Source organism: Orbicella faveolata, unplaced genomic scaffold (genome assembly GCF_042242905.1).
Source record: "Orbicella faveolata isolate gen_17 unplaced genomic scaffold, um_ofav_v1 contig_2, whole genome shotgun sequence".
Taxonomy (NCBI): domain Eukaryota; kingdom Metazoa; phylum Cnidaria; class Anthozoa; order Scleractinia; family Merulinidae; genus Orbicella; species Orbicella faveolata.
In genome coordinates, this window is record NW_028301547.1 from 28,948,840 (window position 1) to 28,974,926 (window position 26,087).

At 38.2% G+C, this 26,087-nt stretch overlaps 4 protein-coding genes across 4 annotated transcripts; 2 read left to right on the top strand and 2 right to left on the bottom strand.

Moving 5' to 3' along the window:
* Positions 1–5: 5 nt before the first annotated feature.
* On the top strand, positions 6–12,622 carry LOC110063880 (uncharacterized). The gene is made up of 18 exons (XM_089290687.1): positions 6–83; positions 787–853; positions 1,256–1,335; positions 2,530–2,790; positions 4,470–4,599; positions 5,435–5,554; positions 6,027–6,103; positions 6,220–6,335; positions 6,627–6,765; positions 7,190–7,290; positions 7,505–7,593; positions 7,675–7,711; positions 8,645–8,679; positions 9,298–9,380; positions 10,017–10,104; positions 10,361–10,404; positions 11,309–11,418; positions 12,162–12,622. Exons 1-18 carry the CDS (start codon positions 54–56, stop codon positions 12,250–12,252), a joined length of 1,698 nt encoding a protein of 565 aa, XP_089146813.1. The 5' UTR covers positions 6–53; the 3' UTR covers positions 12,253–12,622.
* Positions 12,623–12,693: 71 nt separating this feature from the next.
* On the top strand, positions 12,694–15,619 carry LOC110063884 (uncharacterized). The gene is made up of 2 exons (XM_020770882.2): positions 12,694–13,905; positions 14,325–15,619. The coding sequence occupies exons 1-2, from the start codon at positions 13,878–13,880 to the stop codon at positions 14,798–14,800; spliced, it is 504 nt and encodes a 167-aa protein (XP_020626541.2). The 5' UTR covers positions 12,694–13,877; the 3' UTR covers positions 14,801–15,619.
* Positions 15,620–16,876: 1,257 nt separating this feature from the next.
* LOC110063985 (uncharacterized) lies at positions 16,877–18,202 on the bottom strand. Its single transcript, XM_020770986.2, has one exon. The coding sequence runs from the start codon at positions 18,125–18,127 to the stop codon at positions 17,507–17,509; it is 621 nt and encodes a 206-aa protein (XP_020626645.2). The 5' UTR covers positions 18,128–18,202; the 3' UTR covers positions 16,877–17,506.
* Positions 18,203–21,019: 2,817 nt separating this feature from the next.
* Positions 21,020–23,141, bottom strand: LOC149112743 (uncharacterized). The gene is made up of 2 exons (XM_089288878.1): positions 22,611–23,141; positions 21,020–21,939 (listed from the first exon to the last, which is right to left on the bottom strand). The coding sequence occupies exons 1-2, from the start codon at positions 23,139–23,141 to the stop codon at positions 21,388–21,390; spliced, it is 1,083 nt and encodes a 360-aa protein (XP_089145004.1). The 3' UTR covers positions 21,020–21,387.
* Positions 23,142–26,087: the final 2,946 nt, after the last annotated feature.

Sequence of the window (26,087 nt, forward strand, 5' to 3'; positions counted from 1 at the left end):
GGAGGAAACCTTATCTCTCAGACAGTTTTCTCAGCTGCTCGCGCGAATTAAAGATGGAGGACGGAGTGGCTGGGACATCACCGGTATGCTACTTTTCAATGTTCCCTAGTGCTCCAAACGATTTCTTGTCCCCATTGAAATCCATGTTACACACGAAACTGAAACCAAAACCAACTTTATTGAGTATATTTCATGAATGTTAGTCATTGTGCTCGGATTTGTAAGCACGTGTTTCCCGTTGCAAACAGCTGATCATGTACGTTGACGTTGTGATGCACTTTGTTGCCGGTGTATAACATAATTTGCAGACTACATACATACATACAGAGAGACATACGTTTATTTGATAAGTAGGTTTAAAATAAGCAACTTCACAGCTGATGTGGACCTATTACTACTAAGTCTAAGTCCACAGACTGCAGACGTTTTAACTAATATCACACTCCCATTTCCATCACCGAGAGTTAACAGTAAGCGCTATTCAGGCTAACCTTGATTAGTGATTCAGGCTAAGCAGAGCGCTTTTTAGGGCTAAATGTAGTCGGACGTCTGCAGTCTGTGAATTTAATGTCATACACTGACACCCGAACCGAACGTATGACACTGACACCCGAACCAATGTATGTATGTATGTAACCCCGGAATATCCTACGGAATACCCTATGCTATTGAGGGGTTTATACAGGAAATCGTTGCCCTGGGATAGGGGAAAGTTCATTAGCTAGTTAGAATGGCCACAATCACCTGATGGTTCAATTATGTTATGTTAAGTTTTCCATTTCCCAGATGTCAAGAAAGTCAAGAAAAAGGAAGAGACCTGCAAGTGGAGACAGTGACAAATTACCTATCTCTGGTAAACAAAATAGCCACTTTAATTAACAAAATATATGAAGATATTTTATATATCATCGTTATATTTTGTTAAAAGTTTGCTCATTAAAATTACTTCGTGAATTAATGGATTTAGTTATTCAGCAATTATTTTCAAGCCAAGGCCTGCTGGTGAAACTAGAAAGTCTGATGTCAACATGCAATTAATCATGGGCTCAACCTAGTTCCCAGTGTCGCTCTTCTTACTGCCCCCTCCCCCCTCCCCCGACTCCCCTCCCTCCCGCTGGAGAAGGAAAGTGCACAGGAACAAGAGAGAGCCTGGGAGTGAGGTTTTCATGGGCTACATTTTTATATCCTTAGTTGGTCATAAAATAAAGTTTTAAAAACTAAAGCTAGCCTATAGTAATTGTATAATTGTCTGTAGATGCGATGTTAGAGCATATTATAAAGAACAAGAAAATTAAAAAGAAGAAAGCCAAGAAAGCAAGACATTATTCGAAAGAGGTTAGTAAATCACATGTGATATTGAGTTAATATCTGTAGTCGTAATATACCTTAATATACTGAATTTAGATAGATGGAAAATCATGAATGTGACTGATAAATAAAAATGCAACTGTGTGCATGTGCCTACTCAAAACAGGAAACAGTATTTTTCAAACAAAATGTCTTGTGATTCAACAGTGAGTGCCTGCTAACTTGGTATCACAAACCAAAGAACTTTTAAAAAGTACTTCTTTTTTATTCACAAGCATACCAATTGAAAGTTAGCAAAATATTCAAGATCCTACCTTTATTTTATCAAATACCAAACAACAGAATCTCACCTCAGACTGTCTCTAATTAGCTTGAGAACAAACTGACGCATTTCCAGCTGTCACTTGACTCCACCAAAAAAACAATGTCTGCCAGGAAACGATTTCTGTGACATAATGACTTTTGTTTTCTCTTTGGACAATCAGATTCCGTGATAGAATGAAACTCGAGTGCTCCATGTAGTGAATACCTCACGCAGTAGTTCTGGGGCTATTTGAGCCAAACTGTGAGTGGCTTAGAATTCCTACGTCGCAGAAATTATTTCTTGGCTTGGGTTCGCAGGCGTTATTTTTCGGCGGAGACAAGCGACAGCTGGAAATACATGTACGTCTGCGTTCGCAGGCCAGTCCCCAATAGTCAGTGTCTTTTTAGCACATTTTGTACATGTACAGTGTATGTATATGTGGCAAGAGCTCCATGTACCAAATGAAGTAACTTCTTTGCTCTATATTCCCAGTCCCATTCAAGCCAAGTAGCTCCTTGGAATTTCTCACTTCCCATTTACTGTTATAGAACATATCTCACTTCTTTTGATTCCTCAGTTCCCATTCTCTGTCTGTCCCAGCCTCATACATGTTAAGTAAAATGTGCAGTTCCAGAAAATATCCCTTCTCCCCCCACAGAAGGGATTGGAATTTCCTGGGGGTGAGAGGGTTCTGTAAGACCAAAAAATACAAACAAAAAATACAAAACGTACAAAGCCCAACTGGAATTTCCAGAGGGGTAACGGGGGGAGGGGGGGGGGGGGTCTTAGAAAAAATCCCTTCTGTTTGGGAGGTATGGATATTTTATGGAAAGTTCAACATGTACATAATGCAATAGATAAACAAATAGGTAAATTACAATTTTCGTTATCCTGTCATGTGTATTTGTTTACTGCAGCTAAAGGTTGTTCCTCGTGCCGAGCATGTGTTCAGAGTTGAAAAAGGATGTGCCACCTCACTACTTGGGATTGCAAACATTAAAGATCTGATTTTGTTTGCATCTTTTGTTGGAGATCAAGGCCGGCATCCCCGGTGGTGTGAAATAACTAAAGCTAGGAAAATCCAGAAAGTTGTTGTTGTTCTTGTGAGTAGTGTAGGAGTAAAGGAGTATATGGAAAATCAATCAGCATTTCCTCAATGTAACAACCTTTTTGAACAGGTGAGATAATTGCAGCACTGGGTATTGTACATATACGTGTATCAATTATTGATAATAAATATCTTCCAGATAGTTTAGAAGCACGCTGTGATTGGCTAACTGTATGGGCCATGGTTTACAGTATGGCCTACTTTCTAAGCGCAGAGGCACGGTAGCCTCATGGTTAGTGTGCTCCACACTGGATAGAGCGGTGCAGGTTCAAGTCCTGGCCAGGGACATCGCATTGTGTTCTCGTGCAAGACACTTTACTCTTACAGTGCCTCTTTCCAGCCCGGTGTATAAATGGGTACTGGCAAATTTAAATAATGCTGTGCCAGGTAGCCCTGCGATGGACTAGCATCCCATCCAAGGAGGAGTAGAAATATTGCTAATCACTTCATGCTATGGAAACCAGGAGAAGCTCCAACCTGATGGGCTACTTGGCTTGTTTGCATACTTTTTAGACCACTTTCCAAGCCCAGTTGCCATAGGTAACACACATGTAGATGTACATGTATGCATGTAGTGACCTAAAGTATATTCTTGAATTCTTCCTCAAGGAGAGCGAAATGTGTGATAAAAAGTTTGTTAATTTAATGTTTTCTCATGATCAATCAGTACCATAAGGTTTTGTTATGAATCCTCTGTCACTTTTTCTTTGATTTGATAATGAATAACCTATAAGTTGGTGGAAAAACTCTGTTATGTATGTTTTGAGTACAGGCAGGGAACTTGTTCATACTGAGGACACTTGAAAATAATATATGAAAAATTGTAATTTGTTATTAATAACTTTTTTTTTGAAACATGAAACATGCCACTTAACATGCATGCACTTTTTGTAAAAATTTTTTAGGATTATCCAACATGGGCTTTCCACATATTAAGGTAAAGTCTGCATGCGAGCCAAGTGGCCCATCAGGCCGGAGCTTATCCCGGTTTCTGTAGCATGAAGCGACTAGGAGTGTTTCTACTCCCCCCTGGATGGGATGCTAGTCCATCGCAGGGTTACCCCCAGCATTAAGTTCGCCGGTACCCATTTATACACCTGGGTGGAGAGAGGCACTGTGAGAGTAAAGTGTCTTGCCCAAGAACACAACACCATGTCCCCGGCCAGGGCTCGAACCCGGACCGCTCGATCCGGAGATGAGCGCACTAACCATGAGGCCACCGCGCCTCCCTCCACATATTAAACAAAAGGATAAACATTCTCACAGAATGTAACACTGACCGTAAAAACAACTGCTTAATCCCTTTTTTTTAAAATAGAATATTTATAAAGGTGAATTAAGAGCTGCATTCATTTGGATAATCACTGAATGATACATAAATTAAGCAAAAACTGTCAAGTGTTAGGTTAGGGCTCCACTATCCTCTCCATCAAAAACCTATTTTCGCTTGTTAATTAATTTGGACCTGTTTTGTTCCTGAGTAAAATAAATATTTAATATTAAATTTTTAATACTTGACTCTATGTGTTGATTTTGCATTAACTGGAGATGTGTCCAGTTTAAAATATCAGTTAATACATAGTACTAGGCTTAGGAAGGTCCACTGTTGTCAACTTTTTCTTACTAGTTTAATATTATCTTGTTTTTAGCATCTATAATCATGATAGCACAAGAATATTAGACTCAAACAACTCAGCTATGGTTTATCAGTTTGTATCCACACAAAAAAAGTTTTGTTTTGCTTTGCAGTGTGTACAGACTAAAGCTTCAGGATCAGATCTTCATGTCAAACTTCCTCATGAGAGTTTATTATCCATTAGCTTGACAGATAAAGAGTTAAAACAGAAGAATGAGCTGCAAGCTTCTCAGAGTACATGTGGTATGTAAAGATCTATGGGTGGCACATGGTCCTTCATAATCCTTGAGTCACAAAATTTTCTATGAATTTCACAGGTTTCACAGTCTTGTTTTTCATGTAAGTCTCCCAGTCTTTTTTTTTTTTTTTTCACAAAGCTGACTCAGAGTCTCAATTTTTGCAAGACTTAGAAATTCTCATAGTCCTGATTCATATGTTTGTATTTATAACTGATGTCTGAACAGATCAGAATCTGAACGTCTCACACTCGCATTTAAAGCACTTTGAAGTCTCGGTCTCACAATTTAAAAAGTCAAAATTTCTCGGGCTCCTAACAAAAAGTGCCAATCTTGTCTTCATGCAAAGTCTTGCAATTACAATTCACCACCCCTAGATCTAGTGTAATTTATTTTACAACTTTTGAAGTACAATTTAACTTTCTCCAATTTTTCTGTGCTGGGAAACTATTTTTTTATGACTGGATCTGATAATGAATATTTTTCATTAATACCAGTAATAATATTTCCAATACGTGTAAGTCAAATTTAACTGCTTCAGATATATATATACTGAATATGTGATTCGATTTGCCCTCGAGAGTGCTCAACAGTAATGGAGCTTCGTCCAAAGAAAGTGGACTGGAATAGTTCTCGTTCATTTTATTTGATTGACAGAACTGTTTAGTGGGAATGTAATTCCTACTCGTCAGGATCTAGATGACAATGTTAATTAGTTAATTTATATAGAGTTCCCTTGTATATATATAAATTATACTGCATGTATGAAAACTACTGTGCAATGATGAACTGCAGTATGTGTAAATGTATAAGCAGCGATTTTGAATTTTTTCTCTTGTTAGACCAAGAAGATTCTAAAAGGGGCAGAGAGGATTACATATTAACCCTTGATGAAATGTATGCCAATGATTTTCCTTCACCAACTGATGTTGACAAAGATACTCCTCAAACAGAGTGTAATGGTTTGTATTTTCCTGAATTTTATTCATTGGCAAGACTACTTCGACTGATCTTTTTGTTAATGTACTTAAACATGAAATTTAATGTTTCTGAGGTAGTACATGTGTCAGATAAAAACAACACATTTACCAGTACCACCCTTTTCTATGCTTTAAATATATGTAACTGCCCTATATCATGAATTTCAAACAAATAAATTTAAACAAATAAATAAAACAAATGATTTCAACATAATTTTAATGAATACAGCTTTTTTTATGGTAAATTAACTGAATTTCGCATTGTGGTCTACCAGGAATGAATGTACAGTGCATGTATCATGATTGTCCTTAATTTCTAATTAATATATTAATTGTTACATGTACTTAATGTTAATGTTTGAAATTTGTATTTGATAAGGCATGCACAGTTTTTTGTCTTATAAAGTTGTTGTTGTTGTTGTTCTGAGGTTATTCCCAGTTTTCTCTTTTTTAGGTTTTATCTCAACCAAACCATTTAAAAAACCAGTCCAATCTGCCGACTCTCCCATGTATGCTGTTGATTGTGAAATGGTATGTTTACAAATAATGCAAATTTAGAACATTTTTTCCCATTTGATTTCATTTTAAACCTACAGTGTTGCATTGCAATAGTAATAAGATCTTTATTTTCATTGGTGTTATATCAGTGCAAGACATCACAAGGAAATGAACTAACAAGAATATCATTGGTTGATGAATCACTTGATGTAGTTTACGACACACTTGTAAAACCACCAAGACCAGTAGTGGATTATCTAACACAGTAAGTAACAGGATTGAAAATGCTTCACTTAGAATGTATATAAATTACGTCAAGCATGCCTTGCCTTCAAAATTTATTTGAAATGGGGTTTAAGTTGGACCACCGATTGGCATCATTGCATGGTATTTTTGTCATTAACACTACCCTCAACCCTTTTCTTTTCAGGGATACACATTTACATTTAATGCTTATGAACTGTTAATAGAAAACTACACAATACTGTGCATGATGACACTTTCCTGCAATGCTTGAATTGACATTTTTCTGCTTTGTTTTCTGTATAATTTACAGATTTAGTGGAATTACAGCAGAAATGCTTGAGAATGTAACAACAACTCTACCTGACGTCCAGAAACATTTGATTGATCTTCTTCCTTCAGATGCCATTTTGTTGGGACATTCTCTAGAATTTGACCTGAGAGCACTTAAGGTGGGTTAATGAAATGTACAATGTGTGGTTCCAGAAAGTATCCATACCCATCCTACAGAGGGTCACTGGAAATTCCTAGGAGAAGGGGTCTAAAAGAATTTCAAAGGGAAGTGCTTTAAATAACCAAATTAAATTTTCAGAGAGATGGGGGGTGGGGGGGGGGGGGGGGGCGCTGTTCAAAGACACTCTGTGGTCCAATGGGTATTGATATTTTCTGTACCAACACAACAGACACCCACAGTGTAAAGGAACAACAACAACTGAATAACAACAAAAGGTTTGGTTGAGAAACAAAGATTAGAGCAATGAGGAGTTTTATGCACATTGAATCAATCTATTGCTAATTAAAAGTGTATGTTACAGTCAGTTGTTACAGTCATATGTTTAGTCCTGTAATGATCGTTGTTATCTTTCTCTTTTTCAGCTGTATCACAGTAGGGTAATTGACACATCTGTCATCTATGGAAAAAACAGAGGAACTGTGTTTAAATACTCTTTACGGAGTCTAGCAAATCAACATTTAAAGTAAGTTTTAAACTAAATATTCTTAATTCCTAAAGCGTTGTATCAGCACAACTGAAAGATTGTCGTGTTTTTGAGCGTTTTAAAACTGGATTTAAACAACATGTCATTTGTTTGTATTTATTGACAGTTTTTCCTTCGCTATTTGTGTCGTATTGTTGTGTGATAACATTGAAGGGGATTTTCAAACTTTTTGTAAAATGTTGTCCTTTTACAGGAGAAAGATTCAAAACGGCGAGAATGGTCATTGTTCAATCGAAGATGCAAAAGCTTGCATGGAATTGGTTCAGTTGAAGATTAAAAATGGTACAATTCTGGAATTTCACTGAATTTCATAGGTCTTTGTTTTGAATTTTTTTTCACTCGATTACTCCTTAACTATTTCAGGCCCCAAATTTGGATGTAATGGCCCGGATAAGGAAGGGTAAGAACTTGTGTGTGTGTGTTTTTTTGTTTGTTTGTTTTTTTGTTTTGTTTTTTTTTAATGTTACAACGCAAAGCAAGTAACACGACGCATTTTTTGAGCTGCTTTGTTTGGTCAGGAGGAATCGGAAACCTAAGGGTACAGCTGCAGATACGTTACTTGCAAAATAGTTCGGACGGGAAAAGTGTCCGAAAATACAACCGTCCGAAATTTTTAAGTGTCCGAAATATTTACAGTACAGTAAAAAACTTTTAAGAAGCTCCAAAGTTCTTATTTTCCTTTATGAGGCGAACTCTTGTTGAGACACTGATTCATGGTTGAGATACCGAAGAATCTGTGTTATTTTCTCATGGTGTATCCATAACATGTTGTTTTAGCATAATTCGCGTTTTCAGGCGTGAATTTACTTGTCTCAACAACGTGTCCGAAATTTATCCGAAATTCGATAAAAAGTGTCCGAAAATTAAACGTCTGCAAGTAATGTAGTCTGTACACAGTTCATTCTCTTAGTTACGAAGCCGCCCCCCCCCCCCCCCCCCCCGCTTCCACAGCATCTTAGTTGCAAACGCCGTCGACGATCGTAAGAGAAAATAGAAGGTCTGTACACCTGAGAGTAGTCCGCAAGTATTTGCGGAAACCAACGCTCATTTCTGGATTATCCAGAGAAACACAATATTTGATTTAGTATTCTGTTTCAATTTCAACTCAAGAAGGTGTCTTTTATCCAAAACTTCCAGAAACACTCATAAGAAAATAATAAAACCTGTCATGAAAGCTTAGAGAACTTTAACACTTTTTTTCGTTTTAGAGGTTAGTTTTCCTTTAAGTTTTTAGTTCAATTTTAGTGCATGACGAGGGAGAAATCGCTTTTTTAATGAAACTGTAATTGACCTCATCTTGTGTGTTTTTGACCTCGATTTACTTTCTATACAGATTTTTTGAGAGAACTGGGCGTAGTGGAAAAACAGGTAATCATTTGGGGTTTTTTTTTAATGTGAGAATAAGAGCAGTAATGTAAAGCTTGGGTGAGACGAGAAAGACAGCTATCTGTACACGCTTAGCCTTGACTGACTCTTACTTACTCTCGGCAAATTCTGTCGGCCCCAGTACTCTCTCAGAGAGTTTGGTGCTGCTCAAAAAAGCGGCCACGCCTTCTTAGAGTTGAAGCAAACCTTCGTGCAGCTCGCACCCTTCAACACTCAGTTGCTATCCATCTCGCTTGGCCCCGACTTCACAGCGTTTTCACATGTGTGCTTGACGTTGGTTTTGTTAAGTTCACAAACGTTTTGGAAATCTCCTATTAAATGGATTGAACTCAGAAGTATGAGTAGTTTGTATAGTCTGATCGTCTGGGTGATGTTATTTAAAAGAACTGTTTTCGGTGACTGGCGTTTCGTCAACCCGAGTGGAAGACATTGCGAAGTTGACTTCCGTACAGGCTGTCGAAACTTCAGTGACCAACAACAGTTCTTCACAGAACTACTTGCACACTCACCAAGACATTCACACTACAGTATACGATCCAGAACTGTTCTGTTACTTTAACGACAGACAGTGAAATCTTCTACGGGTTTCTTTTCCGACAGCATCCATGCTGGACTACCCAGGAGTGGTAAGAAGATTTGGTACCGGTGCAACACACGCCATCGCTTGCAATTCAGATCAAGAGGTAGGCGATATTTCCAAGATTGATAATAATACTGTTAATTCTTTCGCTGTTCAGTGTTTGGACCAATTCTGTGTGTCTAAATCTTCTGTCATGTTTCAATTTCGTTCCGGCTGAAGGCTTAAAACTTACAGGCTATATAGGCTATTTCGCCTCAAGATCGCTGCATGTCTAAGTTGTTTACTCTTGACTAAAAATTAATTTTCCTAGAGCACTAGATCCCAACTTCTCAAACTCATTAATAACTCATCAAGTTTAAACTAAGGAAATAATGACCGTGACGGTGTTTGGATATCGGAACTTAATTAGCATAGATTTTACGATTTTATATCTCCAATTTTTCCTTAACACTCAAGACGGTGTTTGACCACACATCCAAACACCTCGAAGTTCGTCAAAAATACTTCGCCGCGCGTCGCAACGCAACTCTCCTCTCGGTGTTTGGAATGTGGTCAAATTAACAAATCAACGTCAGTTTTTTATGCGTCTGTCCTGTCATTGATCATGAATTTCGTCATAACATTGTCAAAGTAGCTGTTGATCCGCGAGACGATAGCCGAGTGGATCCGCAGAAGGACACTTATTGAAAAATTGTTACATAGAAACACTGGGATTTTTTCTTTTTACTTTTTCTTACAGGTTGTTTCTCATGCAGTAAGATTAATGGAAGCTTCAGATATTGTGTGGGCCCATCTTCACGAAGTTGAAATGTTCTCAAGAGATTTAGGTGCGGCAGGCGAGTGTTTTCTACATTTCTCGAGTGTTCTGAAATGTCCAGAGTGTTTTATCACAGTCTAATACACGGCTTGGGCTTCTTTATTTGCTTTATGATATAGATTTTACACGCGCAAAACAATAAATCACGCTTTTTCCATGTTTTATACTTCGATAAAACATGGGTTTTTGAAAAATCAACCTATCTATATTATAATTGTATATATTTAGCCCTTGCCTTGACTTTTATTGTGATCTTCTTTATCTAGAGGGGCAGTCTAGCCTTGAAGAAGATAAACGGCGATCTTTCATGGTACGCTTTAGCTTTCTTCAACGTTTACTGTGAAGTTTTTGTTGCAGTTGTATAATTAGGACAGCTTTTATCACAAATATGATTAAGGTAGTGAAGGACTTGGAATAAACAGAGAGGAGGAACTGTATCACGCCGGAGGTCATTACGTTTTGCCAAATACTCGCTATGAAGCGCAATGGTACCGAAGAAGTTGCTTCTATGGATCTAAATACCAAAACCATAGCTTCATTACAAACAAAATTAATAAGGCCCCGTCTACACTGACCACGCCAGAGAATTTTGAAAACAGAGTTTCACTCTGAAAACGCATCAAATGTCTTAAGTCCACACTAGTCTACGTCGGAGAAGTTTGAAAACGCAACAATCATCGGTCATTTTGGATTTGTGTTTGAGGAATCCTCGGTCATGGAAATCACGTGATTATCGTGACGTCATCGTTTTCGAAAAGCTCCGTTTTCAAAATGTTTTCCGTCCCCTTTAAGACGCAAAGCCGGCGTTTTCAAATTCCTCCGGTTTGAAGAGCGTTTTTCAAAAGCTCCGTTTTCGTGACGCGTTAGTGTCGAGGGTAGGCCTAACCGTGGAAATAAAACTGTGTTTTCAAATTTCTCCAGCGTATTGTTGAGGGGGCCTAAGTCTCCCGGGTGTTATAATTAAAAGGGACAAACAAACGAAATTAACTTTTAAAACTGCTCAGCCTGGCAGGTTTTCAAAAACCCATATCGCAATTCGTTTTAATCTTCTTCAATTTCTGTCCATCTGTACCTCTTATGTATTTAAATGCTCGTTCACTGTTTCGAGTAATTGTTTTTATATTTCATTCAATTTGGTGACCATTTTCGTACGTCTAAATTTTACTAAAATCCCTGACATAGTTTCTTTAAATAGCAACCGTTTTGTTCTAAAGGACGTGCTTCTATCAGTGGACTGGAGAATCAAGCAAATCCACGATGCAGTACCGAGTCAAAGCTTGATGCTGGTTATACTTGGTTGTGGTGATCTGTCACTCGTTAAAAGGCAAGTGATATTAAATTTGTTTTACCGTGGTTTCTGAGAGATTAGCTTTGCAGCTTTGAACTACACTTGAGATATCCTGATGTAGGCTGTGATACAGCAAAAAATCGCGTGTAAGGACCTAATGGTTTAAGACAATTCCGAAAAATATAAGAACCTGTTTAGCCAAGCAACATCAAGCAGGTGCTTATAGGTCGCTTACAGTTCAATTACATGAACTCATGTTATAGAGACAACACTACTACTTATAGTTTCTTTAATCAACTTTGTTGGGTTTATCATGATACATTTGTCAATAAATACGTACCATATATTTAAGGACCAAACCCAAGTGTGTCTATACTTCTGGTAATTGACAACTAAATCTCCTTCAAAGAAATTAAGAACTTAGTTAAGAACCTGCTTAGCCCAAATTAGCAATAACTACCTCAAAATACAAGAATCTATTTTGCCAAATGTAGGTTCTTATATACACGCGAGTTTTTACTGTAACTTGGATTTAAAAGGATGTATTTAGTTAGCCTGCAAAACAGGCGGATTAGCGGGGCAGAGACCGCCTGTTCTGCAGGCTACTCCGCTTGGTCGAAATGTTAGTGTAGTGTGAGCGAGGCGTGATCATCAGCAAAACTGCTCTCAAAATGTTTTAGCTGCGCTGAGAACGTTCTTGGAAATGTTGCTAAATTAATCAAGAGCTAAATAACATCATAGCAACGGTGAATTGACTGTCGTTGCTTTGTTAATTTCAGACTTCAGAGACAGATGAAAGAAAACACACCCGAACTAAAGAAAGCCGTGAAGACTGCCAAAAAGGGAATTTGTTTTTTGAAAATTACATAGCAGTTTCTATTCAAGATTGACAGCTGACAATTAACCTGAAGGGAAGTGAAGTGTCTCTCTGAAAAGAGACGATAACGACCCGTCCCCAAAAACACAGAACCTTGAAATACATGGGCCTGGGAGGCTATTGAGGACAAGTAAAGGAAAACAAGAAAAATTATTGTGGCTTTCCGTGACTGGAATTGGATCACTCCACTACTGATGAAATGACAGCGTTGTGTTTAAACTACACGAAATTTCAACCAGAAACGAGAAATAGACTCGTCCGCATTTTGACTTTCATTTTATATTTGATATTTCATACAAATTATCTTATTTGAAGATATGTCGATGGAATTTAATAAAACCAAATGAAACTATCATCAAACAATTTTCTTGGAATTTTTAAAGCTCAGTGAGTTTTGAACAGTAGCGAACATTCCAATAAAACAACTGATGCTAAAAGAAGCTGAAAATTACCTTCAAGAATAAGTAATGACCTTTGGTGCACTGCAGTGGTCAGTGTTCAAGAATTGACTGAATCTGAGAATTCAATCAGAGACGTTGCTGAGCAACGTAACGTCTTAAACTGCTGAACAAACCGTGCCGCGGGCTCAGCAAGATGTCCCCATTTCTGTCGTTACGCAACTTTTCTCTAAGGTGGGCGTTGCGTGACGGGTCAAATAAGAGTTAAAGTAACGCCAGGCTTTCGATGATGCGTGACAGGTTAACTTAAGCCACAAATTATGAGAAACAAAACAAAAATCGCTTGACAGCGTACACGATAATCAAATTACAATACCGACTACAAAATTCCCTGAATATGATTCACAATTCGAATACGCAAGAAGGAATAAATGATAGTTTATAGACAATTACTTGAAGAGTAATGTTCAGAAAGTTAAGAAAACATACTGCCCAGTTTTGTTTATCGATTGTTTCGGAACGATAGTCACTGAAAATGAACCTTGTCGTAATCTCAGTGATTTTGATCTTTTCCATAAATTGTTAATGAAAAAATGTCTGAAAGGAAACTTTGTCTTAAAATAGCAACATATATTTAAAGCTGCGAATTGAATTGTCAGCTTCTAACCTGGCTTAAGCCAGTCATGAATGCAACGCAGGAAAACAAATTATTTTCTTTTTTCCCTTTTACGGATATGGTTACTCAAACTGATTAAGTGACTTTATTTTGTCGACCTTTTGTAAGCGTTCCAATGGATATGTGACGTTTTTGCTGAGTTATGTTAAGTGAACGACTTAGCTGCAATGACGTAAAGCGGCTTAGATGAAAGCGGGAAGATACTCCGTGAGGTTTGCGGTCAATAACCTAAAGGCCAAGGATAGCGAATTCCCACTATCATTGGCTGCTAGTTTTCCCGCAGTACAATCGCGCATATTTCAAGACAAGTTTTATTTTAATTCCTACATTCAGTGGTCTGTCGATCCACGCAAAGGTATCTTTGAGTGGAAAAGCAACTTGAAATTTTCCCCTTGGTTTTACCTTTTACAGTTCAAATGACACGGTAAGAGAACAAATTATTGACAGATATCCGAGAAGGCGTCTCGACATTTTTCATGGATGAAGACAAAAGCACTGTATAAAGAAATTTCACTTTTTTAGGTCTTCGTCAACAGTGAACTTCATGAAATATACCTTGAGCAATACAATGGGTTAGTATTTTCATTAACTTGCAGTTTTCATGTTTTCACTCATCTCATGTTCCAAGCCTTGAGAGTCGCCTTTTTAATAGTGGGTGAACGCTGAAAAACTAGCTGACGTTTGGTCGTTACTGACTTGAAGCCGACAAGTACACTGACGGAAATCGTGGGTAAATTAAAAGCGGGTTACGCCGCAGATTTTTAATGTGATAAATGGGTGAGAGATACAGAATTGATCAAGTGTTTCCATTCCAAAACAAATGTGAATCAGAATTTAAAATAGCAAATTGTATTTGAAACTCATCAACAAATCTCGTCTCTCACCCAATCATTGCCTCTAACGTAACTACCACAGGCCCTCGCAGCTGTGACTGATATTTAAAAATGTATCACACAGCTGACAAAGTTTTATTTTCCTATCTTATGTACAGGAATTGTCAAGTTCTTCTGCAAGCTTTTCGCCCGCGGCATGTGCAGGAATTTCAAGCTGAGAGCATGCGGAAAGAAATCCTTTTGTGTCTTGCGATCGCGAGATCAGAGTAAAGTCAAGTGCTTTCAACCTGGACGGAGATTGTTTACAAAAGCTGGCAAACATTTAATGAGCGACCAAGAAATCTGTATACCAACGGCAAGGGAGGCATTGCAACCAATTTACGTGACTGAAATCACAAAGAATTTTCCATCGGAAATTTTGATGCCTTTCTCTTCCGCAAGACAAGAACGTAGTGAAATCAATCTCCTTAGCAGTGGAAACCTAAATGAGGATTCTATTGGCGATTCGCAAATTTTAGTTTTTTCTGAGGAAAATGCAATAACAGAGATTTTTGCGTGGGTTTACAGTATGGATGTCAATGATGAACAGAACATTCCGGATGAATTTAACAAGTCATCTGTTCATGAAAGTTAACTCAGTACCCAGAGGAAAACAAATTAATATAAAGACATTACCAAGCTATATAATTGTGGTATTGTTATGGATTTAAAGGAGTTTATCCCAAGATTGGTCTGCTGAATGGGATGCAATGATATTTGACCTGATGATTTATCGAGAGTTAAAAGATTCCCCAGCATAGGCTGTGCAAATTAACAACAAGCTGGCCGAAGCTGAGGACAGGCTAAAGATGATATATTATTAGCGTCGACGGGATATCTGCTGTTTTTAGTTGTCGTAATTCAAGCAACAGGAAAGGCTAACAACAATGTTTTCGTAATTGTTTCAGTCATTGTTCGGAAATCTTCGTTTATCTTTCACTTGGGTCTGCCACACGACTTTTCCCGCGTCCCATGATCTGTGCACGTGACCTGTTTAAGTCAATAGGGACACGTAAAATCGGCGAGTTGTAGTCACAGAATACCACGTATGGCTCAGTTGATTCAAATATATTGAAAACAACCTAGGTTGACGAGAACTGGCCTTAGACACCTGTTTTCATATATTTGAACTGCATCAACGGGAAATAAAACAAATATGTAGAGACTAGCTTGTCATTGGTGGTTAGACTATCTCGATTACATTTTGCATGTTACTCTAAACAGATCAAAGTGAATATATTTTTCTTCTAATTAACAACTTTTGGGACGTGGAGCCTTGGAACAAAATATTCTTCAGTAGAATATATGACATAATATCCCCTTAAAAGACAAAATGAAGTGCACATATATTCATTAGATTAAGGCTGAAAGTTTATGATAATCAAATGAACCTCGAATGTTTTCGACTCTGTTATTCTTTGGATTATGTTCATTGTCGTAAACATCCGTTAACATTTTATATTTTTTAGCCTTACTCTTGTCTTTGTACCATGCTATAGAAAATGCAGCCAATCAGAATACAGGAAAGACGTCATTACACCAAACCTTCCCAGCCGCGGACGCGTATGTCGTATTAACTGTGTTGCCCACATCATTTTCTATGGCGTGGTATAAAATAGTTATAATTATGCAACGTTCTCTCGTGGTATACTAGGAAAATCCCCCTTGTCATTTGTATTTTCTTGTTATCCACACTCGCCTAAATGGTCATGTGTGTATTAATTCGCCATTGCCACATCCCGCATAATACACCTTGTTTGCTCCCAAAATCCTGCATAACCTTTGTTTCCCATTTCTCCTGGGTATTACAGTTGTCCCAAGAAAAACTGAAGACAATGCCCATCAGTGCAATTTTTTTTTTGGGGGGGGGGGGGAGCAAACAAAGTGTATTATGGGGGATGTGGAAATGACGAATAGCGAGAAAATACAAGTGGCTCGTGGGATATTCCATGGTATATACCACTCGAAAACGTTGCATAACGTGTATATAAAAACAATACGATATATATTTTCAAAAATTTGTAATGGGAATTTTGTTGGTATTAATATGGAGAGCCAAATTAATTCAGTCCTGCAAATCACAGACGCAGACTTCCCGCTGTTTTTGTGACAACTACAACTTAAACTTGGCTAAATACTTGGCTTGAACGTAATCGTATCGTGTCATCGTATGTGAGATGATTTAGTTAAATTTTTGAGGAGCATTTACTGATCATGAGATCAGGTCGCCTTCAAGACGAGTTGGCTCGCTAGGTCGACGCCAAACTGATTTTGGCAGCATGAAGCAGTCAGCCACAATATCATTATTTTTTTTTTTTTGTCGATACGCAAATTATACGTGGTCTTGCTGGAAAGATTCACCGTATCGACCCTTTGACCTAAAGTTCAACAAAAGTATCCTGTAAAGAGTTGGAAAAAAGCTCAATAAAACTGGAACCAAAATGCTTATGACGCGATGAAGATTTTGAAAATCTTGTATATCGTTAGAAAAGAAACTAACTAGAGACCATATATAACACCCCAATATAATGACTCTAAAATGGAGTTTAAAAACACAAGAAACATGTTTCAGCAGCATGGATTGAAACCATGGTAAAATGAGCCGAGATTGACACATCAATTTTAAATTCAGTCATCAAAAGAAGCGTATGTAAGCGAGATATGTAACTAACAAAAATATTTTTGTTTGAGAATATACTATCGCATAATAATTTCATTTTTAAGATAACAACATGAATCTCGTTTATTTGTGTTAAATTCGTTGTTTTACAGAAATATTAGCTAATAGTTTTTTTTTTATTGATATTCGGTTTCGAACAAAGGACGAAGAAATTTAAGTACTTAAAAGTTTGATCCAGTATAGGTTTTAACGTTGTTTCAAACACATGTACGCTAAAACCATTCACAAACAAAACTGTTCAAAAACACAAATTCGGGAAATATATTTTGTAACTTGTAAAATTTGTACATTGAGATTTGGTTTGGTTTTTAATCGAGATAAATAGCAGCGAAACAAACTAAGCAGAGCGATCATAAATCAGCTAAAGTAACACAAATTATACGCACAATATCAAACAACAACAAAAATACTTTTAGCGACTTTACACCATAACATGTAGGCACAGGAACTGAGAAAAACACGGGCTAAGTTCTTAATGATTGAAATTCGACCAAGCTTCGTCATAGACGGTTTGCTTCCCTTTCAATTCCTCTAGATAATCAAAAGGAACTATATATTTACAAACTGAATAAGAGTTACAACATTGATTGACACTGAGTGACGTGAGTGCCTTCCATATAGTCACAGCTCCAACAGTTCTGCAAGCATTTGATCAAGTTCTTGTTCTGAAGCGCTTGTCTCGAGCTTGCAGTTCGCCATCTTTTTAGATACCTTGTTTGAGCTTTTTTGCATTTCTCTAGTTCTATTTGAATTATTTTTCTCACAATCAACGCTGTCTAACTCTTTCATGAGTTCCTCAACTAATGATTCCGTACTGCCTCGCTCTCCAGCTGAGGTGATCCTCGACAATTGCCCGTCGCTTTCGTCTCTTTCGCTTTCTACAGCTTGAAGCAAATCTTGCAATTCTGCATTCCGCTTTTCTACATCCACAAAGAACTTGTCTAGTTCTTCGTCTGGAGGTAAACCATCATCGTCTCCAACTGACGGACGCTTTTTAGCGTTCTTGGAGGAAGGGTTATACTTATTGGCAACCTCGATGTCCTGCAAAATTTTGTCCAATTCCTCGTCTTTCGCAAAGCTGCTTACTCGAGAGACCTTTCGCTGGGATTTCTGCAAAGAATTTTTCCTCCGAAGTTTTCGTTCACTCGCCATTAAAGATTCCAGAGTTTTAAGCCCTTCCTCTGTTAAAGGCCCATGCTTCTTTCGTTTTTGAACAGAGCCAAACAAAACCTCTGTTTTCATGACGATCTTCGGCGTATTATCGATGAATGTTTCGCACTACGTGTCCATCGAATGACCGCAGTTTTCGTTTTAGTGGCTGCTCTAAAAAGTATTAATTAAAGGTCTAATTTGTAGCACGTCCTAAGGAAGTCATATCATTTACACCTGCTCTGAGAGTACAATGAATCTCACTACATCGCTTAAATGTCTGTCCAATGAAATCACAAGCTCTTTCATCTCTTGAATAATAAAACACAATATGCGCTGGGGCAGGACAGCTAAAAATTCACCTGCTATTGTCGATAATATGACTATTTTCCTTCTTTGAGCGTTTAATCGTTGTACTTGCTTCGGAAATAAAGATTTTTAATCAGCCAGTTTTTGCCACTGTCTGCGTAAACAGACAAATCACTTAACCTTTTTATGGTATCAGTAAAAACGGAGAAAAATGGACTTAGTAACCTAAAACTGGTGCTACGAGTGAATTTATGATAATAAGCTGGGTTTTTTTAAACATTCCGTTTCAGTCAAGTTTACCTAGAATTCATTATTATTAATAATAATTTTTTCCAGTTTAAATTTGCATATTTCTTTAATTAATTCACTGCCTTGAGAGTCAACTGGCTAGTATTGAGTATCAGCAAAAAAATACAGTTCATAATCATATTCTTTGCCAGGAAAATTCTTTACATTGGAATTTATTCAGCGAGCTTGACCTTTATGTCAAATCGATCTAGAAAAGGGGTAGATTTGTCTTAGAAAATTGTTTGCTTTTACTCTTAAAAATTTACACAACATTTGCAAATGAGGATTGCGACCATTTAGAAATAAACACAAAAAATTGTTTTCCAAATATAAGGGCAAAATCAGTTTATTCTGCCTGCAACGGAAAGGCGCTTTGCATCGCGAGAATAGATGAGCTTAGATGGTAAAGGGATTGCGTTTTAAAGAGAAAACGGAGAAAGAAAGTCGTAGAGATCTTTACTAATTACTGAGATCAGATATCCAAACATCGTCATTGTTATGGTTTTCTTTACTTGAAGTTGATGAATTATTAATGAGTTTTAGTAGATAGATTTCTACAAGATAACAGGGAATCGCTGAGGTTTCTTGATTTTGGTCGTCTAACATATGTTGATATGACTACAACATGATGGATACGCATCAAACTTCTCTCAGCGTATTTTTCCTTTTGATAGGGGATCTAAGTTAGGTCAGTTAGTTGTGCTAAATGCTGATTCGGTTTTAAAAACTTACCGCGTTGTAAGAGATCAAACTTTGTATGGAAACCAAAATAAAAGCCGGGTACTTCGGTAAACTATGAAAACATGAAGTCATCAAATCGTTCACTGTAGTCTATCATGTCTGTAATTGGTATAATTTCCAGAAGCGAATATAAAAATTGGACATTCTGATTTGTCGAAAAGCTCATCATATGACGCTATATTCACTCCGCTAGAGCTTGGTTACTAAGCTCGCCATCTTTGCCATCCCGGCAAGTAAATATGGCGGACAGTTGCCAAATGGAATTCATATATATTCACATATTCGAAAGACATCACTCCAAGTCCATGATATCTGAAAGGATGGAGAATTTTCAAAATGACTGCTGTCGCCCTTGGACCAAAAACATTTCAAGAACTCGTATTCAAGGCTTTTAAGAATCGTAAACGCAGTGGTTGCGTCGATCCAGGTCGATCGCCAGCAGGTCAGATCGATTGACCGAAATTTGCTTATAAAAAGATAAAACAAAAGAGCTAGTGTGAACGTGTTGGACTTCGTATCCAGGTGTCTTGGTTGAAAACTCGTAACTTGTCATGGCCAGGACCTTTCTCTGCTCAGAAGAAGAAATGAGCTGGGTACGGGGAACTGTTGTGTCGACAAGCTGAGACAATACAGTAAACTGCCGTTTATAAGCCCTGGGCTTATTCAACTTCATAAGGGGTTTTGCACGGGCTTATAAACGAGGGGGTTATATCGGCGTGGCGGGGGCTTATAAAATGAGTCGCAGCAATGTTGACTGAAATACGCTTTTCAGATAATGGTTTTTGTGTGGGATTTCCCACGCTTTGACAGCGCCAGTGGTATGTACTTCTTTACTTGTGTACGAGAGCAAAGTGCCTGTCACGTGTTTTGTACTTGGCATGTAGACTGAGTTCCACTAGCCGTCCAAGGGTCTTATAACCAGGGCTCTACGGTATCTTTACTCGACATTCATCACAACAACCTGACAAAATGTATAAACATTCACTGTAAAGCTACAATTTCTCTGATTTATTCATAGCGCATCAACTTTTATTTGACTGAAATCCCGCGCGAGTTCGCATTGTGGACCTATTTTTGATTAAGCTGGCATCATAATTAATCGAATTCATTTCATTTTAAACTAGAGGGGAGCTTATAATCGGAAGTAATATACTGTTTACAGTTAGATGGGCCTTGAACCGGGAGGGTATAAGCAGGAGGGTTTAAAACGGCAGTTTACGGTATGCTGCAAGTGAATTCGAACCTGCCATGGAAGACACTGAACTGGGGAGGGAAGGGAGGGTGTGCAGCCATCGATCATTCCATATGATTACATCATGCTTCAGAAAACGGAGGTGAAGAACAGCTGGCGCTAATGAGGTGCTGTTTAAAAATGAAAACCCAGAGATAAATGTTTGAATTTCCAACGAAGGTTGGCTAAATCCACGCGGCTTAAGCTGGAAATGTACGGTGAGAAAAAGATATGATGTTGTAAGTATTTCTCTAGAAATGAATCGAGTACTGCTGAAGGTATTTTTCAAATTTGTCGAGTTGGTTTCCGGCTGTACTTGTATCACACTGGCGGTAATATGATACAATTCTCATTTCATGTGACTATTTATGAAATGCCTCTTTCGTTGTTGTTGTTGTTGTTGTTGTTGTTTTTTCCAGTGGATCAGAATGCATTGCCATGGAAATACCCCATTGACAAGCACGACTTGATAACTTGGAAAACTATTCCAATCTACGATCGCTTACTTTATTTAAACGCTTATTGTGGTTCTGAAGCGCATGTGGACACCTTTACCGACATTATGTGAGTGTTATTCAATTCCACTACAGAAGTTGCAGTAATATTACTATAGACAAGAAATCTGCGTCTTTATTCGTCATTTATATTTTAATCCTCAGCTTAATACAGTTAAGCTTTTCTAACGTGAAGAAAAAAATACATATCATTTTAATGAGATCAGAGTGGTTATAACACATCTGCTCATTAGTCTAAGGACGGCAACAGTTCTTGAATTAATCTGAAACTAGATTTCCATCTCAAGTAATGGTGTTAACGCTGGAGACTCTTTAGAGTGATCAGAAAGGCTCGCAGAGGTGTAAAAATCTTTCATTGTTTCGGCAATTTCATTATTTCCCAATAGATTATCTTTCCTTCTTAAAGTAAAGAATGTTAACGACTTCAGAGTTGTACTGTTTGTGATCAGTTCTTTGGTAACTATGAAATCCTGTGTCGCTTTAAAACACATACTCGCGAAGTCATCTTTGGAATTACAAGCTCTGAAGGATGGCACTTGATCTCTTTTTTGTCCGCTGTGAGCACTGTGTTTTAACGCAGGCTCGTGCTTGTCGGCACTGCTGGCGATGTCTTTGACAGGGGGAAAAAACGTCGGACATTTTATCTGTGCAGCTTCGAGTGTTGCATTCTTGTCCCGTTTGAGGATTGGTGATAAAGATGTTAGACGTGGTGTGAACACACTGTTCGGTACCAAGTTAAATTGGACCATTTTCTTGGCCTTTCGTGGAACTCCTCCGTAGTAGGTTTGGTCCACCCTTACCACTAGCGCTGAAGATTGCGGCTAAAATGTGATTACAATTTAGGAATAAATTAGTCAAAACTGGAATGTTAATATCATAGGAATCACCAGATTTTATGCTCACGTATCCTGCATGATTTACAGCTTTACCAGTTCCTTGTGAAAATTTTAGCACCTAGTCCTTTACATTATCTTTAATAGTCCTTTACGATATTTTTAGTAGTTCGTTACCATGTCTTACCAGTCCTTTACGATATCTTTACCAGTCCTTTACGATATCTTTACTAGTCCTTTACGATATCGTTACTAATCCTTTATGATATCTTTACCAGTCCTTTACGATGTCTTCTCCAGTCCTCTACCAGTCCTCTACGATATCTTTACCAGTCCTTTACGAAGTCTTAACTGGTCCTTTACAATATCTTTACCGGTCCTTTACTCTATTTTAACCAGTCTTTAGGTACAAATAAACTATTGTGGTTGTTGTTGTTGCTAAGCGGAATATCTTTTGTAGTCATTTTCCGATGTCTTAAGTAATCTTTTTACGGTTATAATTTTACGAGTGACTTCGGCCTTGTACAACTTTGGCAGACCTCGGACTTTTGCATCGACTTATTGTGAAATTTGCGGGATGTACTTGTAATCCAACACGCATGTAAACATATATTCAAGTCACTTTTAACTTCAAGCTAAGTTTCTAAATACATTGTTACCTCCTTCTTTCCAATAGTATCATTTCCTTCCTCTGTGCCTTGAGCTGTAAACATCCTTGTCACAGAGAAATTTGCAATTTTCTTTTTGCTAACAAAGGTTTTCAATATCTCGGTTATTTTGTACATTAGTTCTCCCTCGCAAACCCTTATTCTTCCATTCCACTCCTGCAGATAAACAAAATCCCAAAAGTTTTTTGGATCAACTTCGATAATTTTCCGACAGCCATCCGCATTGGTGGGGCTCTCCAGAAACACTTCCGAGGCACGAATGTCGCGGACAACCTCCAATTCTTCCACCTTTTCCGTCGGTTTGCGGGAACAAATGAATTTTCTGGCTCTGCGTTCGTCCTTGAGTTTTTGTAGATAAAATGTCCAAAATGTTCTTTCGACTTCTTCCGCTGTTCGTGGTTTGAAAGGTTTAACGCTGCTCCTCTTTTTGCCCACAACAAAACGATTCTCAAAATTATAAATATCATAGCTTCTCACGAAACAATTGCTGCATATGCAGTTATTTCGTGCTCCGTGCGACATGTTTGTATGTGCAATCTCAGAAAAACAAGAGATTTACTTAAGCGCGTGTGGTGTGTACGCGTCATAAATAAGCAAGCTCATCACATTTTCTGCGTGCACGCGCGTATTAATAAGGAAGCATACCTTAGTAAAGCGCGCGCTCTGATTGGTTAATTCAGCGTCTACTATTTGTGAAGGGTTGCATGCTGAGGAAGGGGGCTGAGATACCTAGCGCGGACGTGCAAATTTATAGTCTCCGGTGTATTTTGAATTTATGGCGTAGGTTTTCAAGATTTTGATCGAGCCGAATATAGCAACTCTACCCTTACTTTTTCGGAACATTGATTGACGCTTCTCATTGGTGCTGTGGGCAGCCAGCCATTGGGTCCTGGCTCTATAAAATGCTCGCAGGTGGCTCGCTTTGTGTTTCAATGGCATAACTTGCTGAGTCAATGATACGTTTCTGTTTTTATCTCGTGAACCGACACACCCAAAGGGAAACTTATTCTGACCAGGAGCCATAATCGGGGACGGAGACCGTAAGTCTCGGGATTCGCGCGCACCTATGATATGGGACAATTTTTCTATTTTTAGAACAAATTGCGCCATCCTGACGTCATATATCCGCGCGGATTCACGCACATGTCAGGCGTTCTCGCGTAGATGTTGTCACGTTGTGTGATCAAATGGTGAGAGTTAGAGATCCTCTTGCGTATTTTTCACAGCGATGGCAGGGAATAAGGCAGGGAATACGAACCAGGGCGCTTATATGTAGTTTAATGCTCTGAGCTAACGGAAAAGGTGGGTTTTTCAGGGTCGAAAACAAGACTTCAATCTCGCGCTGGGAATGAATAATAAGATCTGCTCACGCTAGTTGTAAGCTCACGCGTATGCTTAAGAATATAGCAAGAAAACTCTCTACTCTGGTATCGAGTTAATTTGTCAGTTTCTCACACAATGTTTAATCATAACCAAAACCTGTTTTGATGGTTTCTTATTGTCTCTGCTTGTTTGGTGAGTTTGCAAAGGTTTTTGAAAGGAAAGTCTGACGCGTACAATTAGTTCATTTGCATAGTGCAGCTCGTGCACTTTCAAGTCCGAGTCGGTGTTTTCAATTGTCAACAAATCTTGACAAAGATTTCTTTCGTTATCTTTTGTGTTGAGATGCTGCAACAAATTTCACGAATGCAAAAAAGGGTACTAACATCATGTGTGTTTCTTCAACATAAGCATAGTGAAGTTTTACACTGCGAAAATGAAAATAGACAAGGAGTTTTTATAACTCGATCAACAAAATCGAAATCGTTATTCCAAGTTGATTAAAGAAAGCGTCATTGTAACTTTGCTGATTGTTTCTGCTTTATTCACATATTTTCAGCTTAGCTTTTAATATGTTCTCAAACATTTATCAATCTTAAACATATTTAAAAACTATAGAGCTATTGTTTGAGTTCGATGTACGCTTTCACACGAAAGTGCGGCGGAAGTACAATTTGTCATGTTTACTGACTGTACAAAACACGCATCGGCGGGCGCTCTCATTCATCGACAACAGAGAATTTACTGGATTTTTACACGAATAAAACTCAGCAGCATCTACGGACGTAAAGCTATTAACCCTCGATGAAACATCAAGCGTTGCTTACAATTCAAGCGAAACTCAAACTAGCAATTATTTTGTTTTACTTTTCGGTCGCGATAGACTGACAAGCGTGTGGCAAGAGGAGCTATGAAACTATGAAGTCCCGAAGCTCAGCTATATCTAAATATATCCAGCTAGTTTTTTGCTGTGTAATGGAAAAGCTGTTAATCTTCAACATATGTGAAATTTAAAGTGGAGTAATGTACAGCTCATGTAAAAGAAGCATCAGTCGGAACACAACTTGGTCAGCGATATATATAAGCTTACAGCGAAACATACCTACATTCGACACTGTCTTACTTCACTCAAACTGGAGCAGCTTACGACGAAAATACTTAAGCAAAACTCCAACAGACGTAAACGCGTTGAGTTGTGGGGCAAAAACATGAAACATTTCGGGAATTTCGGACGCCATTTCCCCCGCGCGACATCCGCAAAAATCCTCGCAGCATGCACGCGCGTGTGCCGCAGGTGATGGCGCAATTTGTTCTAAAAATATAATTATTGTCCCATATCATGGGGACAACCCCAATACTAGAAATGGCGCGCGCTTACGGTCTCCGTCCCCGATTATGGCTCCTGATTCAGACACATTAAGAACATTTTTAGGCTGAAATAGTCAAAACTTTTAGATTATCAACTCTGCAGCACGAACGTCCATTTTCTACGTTCCTACAACAAAAACTTAGGGTATTGAGACGAAAAGGCAAAAATGACATAACAGCAAGAAACATGCCTCGTATACAAATTGTTCTAACCTTGCCATCTTTTAATCCTTCGTGAAAACAAAAATGAAAAAAATTAAACAGTCCCCCCCAAAACTGAAATGTATGTATCAAATAAGTTAGCACGGCCGTACAAGTTAGCCTGTAGTACGTGGAAAACGTTGAGTGGGACAACCGCCAATTGATGAAGTAATGTCTCTTCAAATCTTTTGATTGGGCGGATGGATGACAGACAAGCAAATCACAGGAAAGAACATCCAGGTAGTTTTGGATTTGCTGCAAATAGAGTTGTTGAAGGCCTAAAGAATTCGAAGTCTAATAATGTCAAGGCTGATGACAGTTTTCTGCATGTGAGGATTTGTATTCACCCGAGGGTGATGCTGTGGATATGGACCATTTTTTGCGGGGTAGGACGAAGCGGCCAAATGATTCTCTCTGAAATAGGCCATTTCCGAGTTCCCTTACGCCTCTGTATCAAAGTGAGTCTTTTTGCAAAACCTCTCATATAAAAATAAGTTTGGTTTGCATTAAAATGAACCTGTAGGCAGAACTCATTTCCGTTCGAATGGTTTCGCATGGACTCGTTTTGATACAGAGGCA

Bases quoted from the DNA above. Each gene is read 5' to 3' on its own strand.
- LOC110063880 (XM_089290687.1), top strand. From the start codon at position 54: ATGGAGGACGGAGTGGCTGGGACATCACCG. The intron at 84-786 runs GTATGCTACTTT...TCCATTTCCCAG, and splicing joins GAGTGGCTGGGACATCACCG to ATGTCAAGAAAGTCAAGAAA. The intron at 4,600-5,434 runs GTATGTAAAGAT...TTCTCTTGTTAG, and splicing joins AGCTTCTCAGAGTACATGTG to ACCAAGAAGATTCTAAAAGG.
- LOC110063884 (XM_020770882.2), top strand. From the start codon at position 13,878: ATGAAATATACCTTGAGCAATACAATGG. The intron at 13,906-14,324 runs GTTAGTATTTTC...TCTTATGTACAG, and splicing joins TACCTTGAGCAATACAATGG to GAATTGTCAAGTTCTTCTGC.
- LOC110063985 (XM_020770986.2), bottom strand. From the start codon at position 18,127: ATGAAAACAGAGGTTTTGTTTGGCTCTGTTCAAAAACGAAAGAAGCAT.
- LOC149112743 (XM_089288878.1), bottom strand. From the start codon at position 23,141: ATGTCGCACGGAGCACGAAATAACTGCATATGCAGCAATTGTTTCGTG. The intron at 21,940-22,610 runs GTAACAATGTAT...ATCACATTTTAG, and splicing joins ATACTATTGGAAAGAAGGAG to CCGCAATCTTCAGCGCTAGT.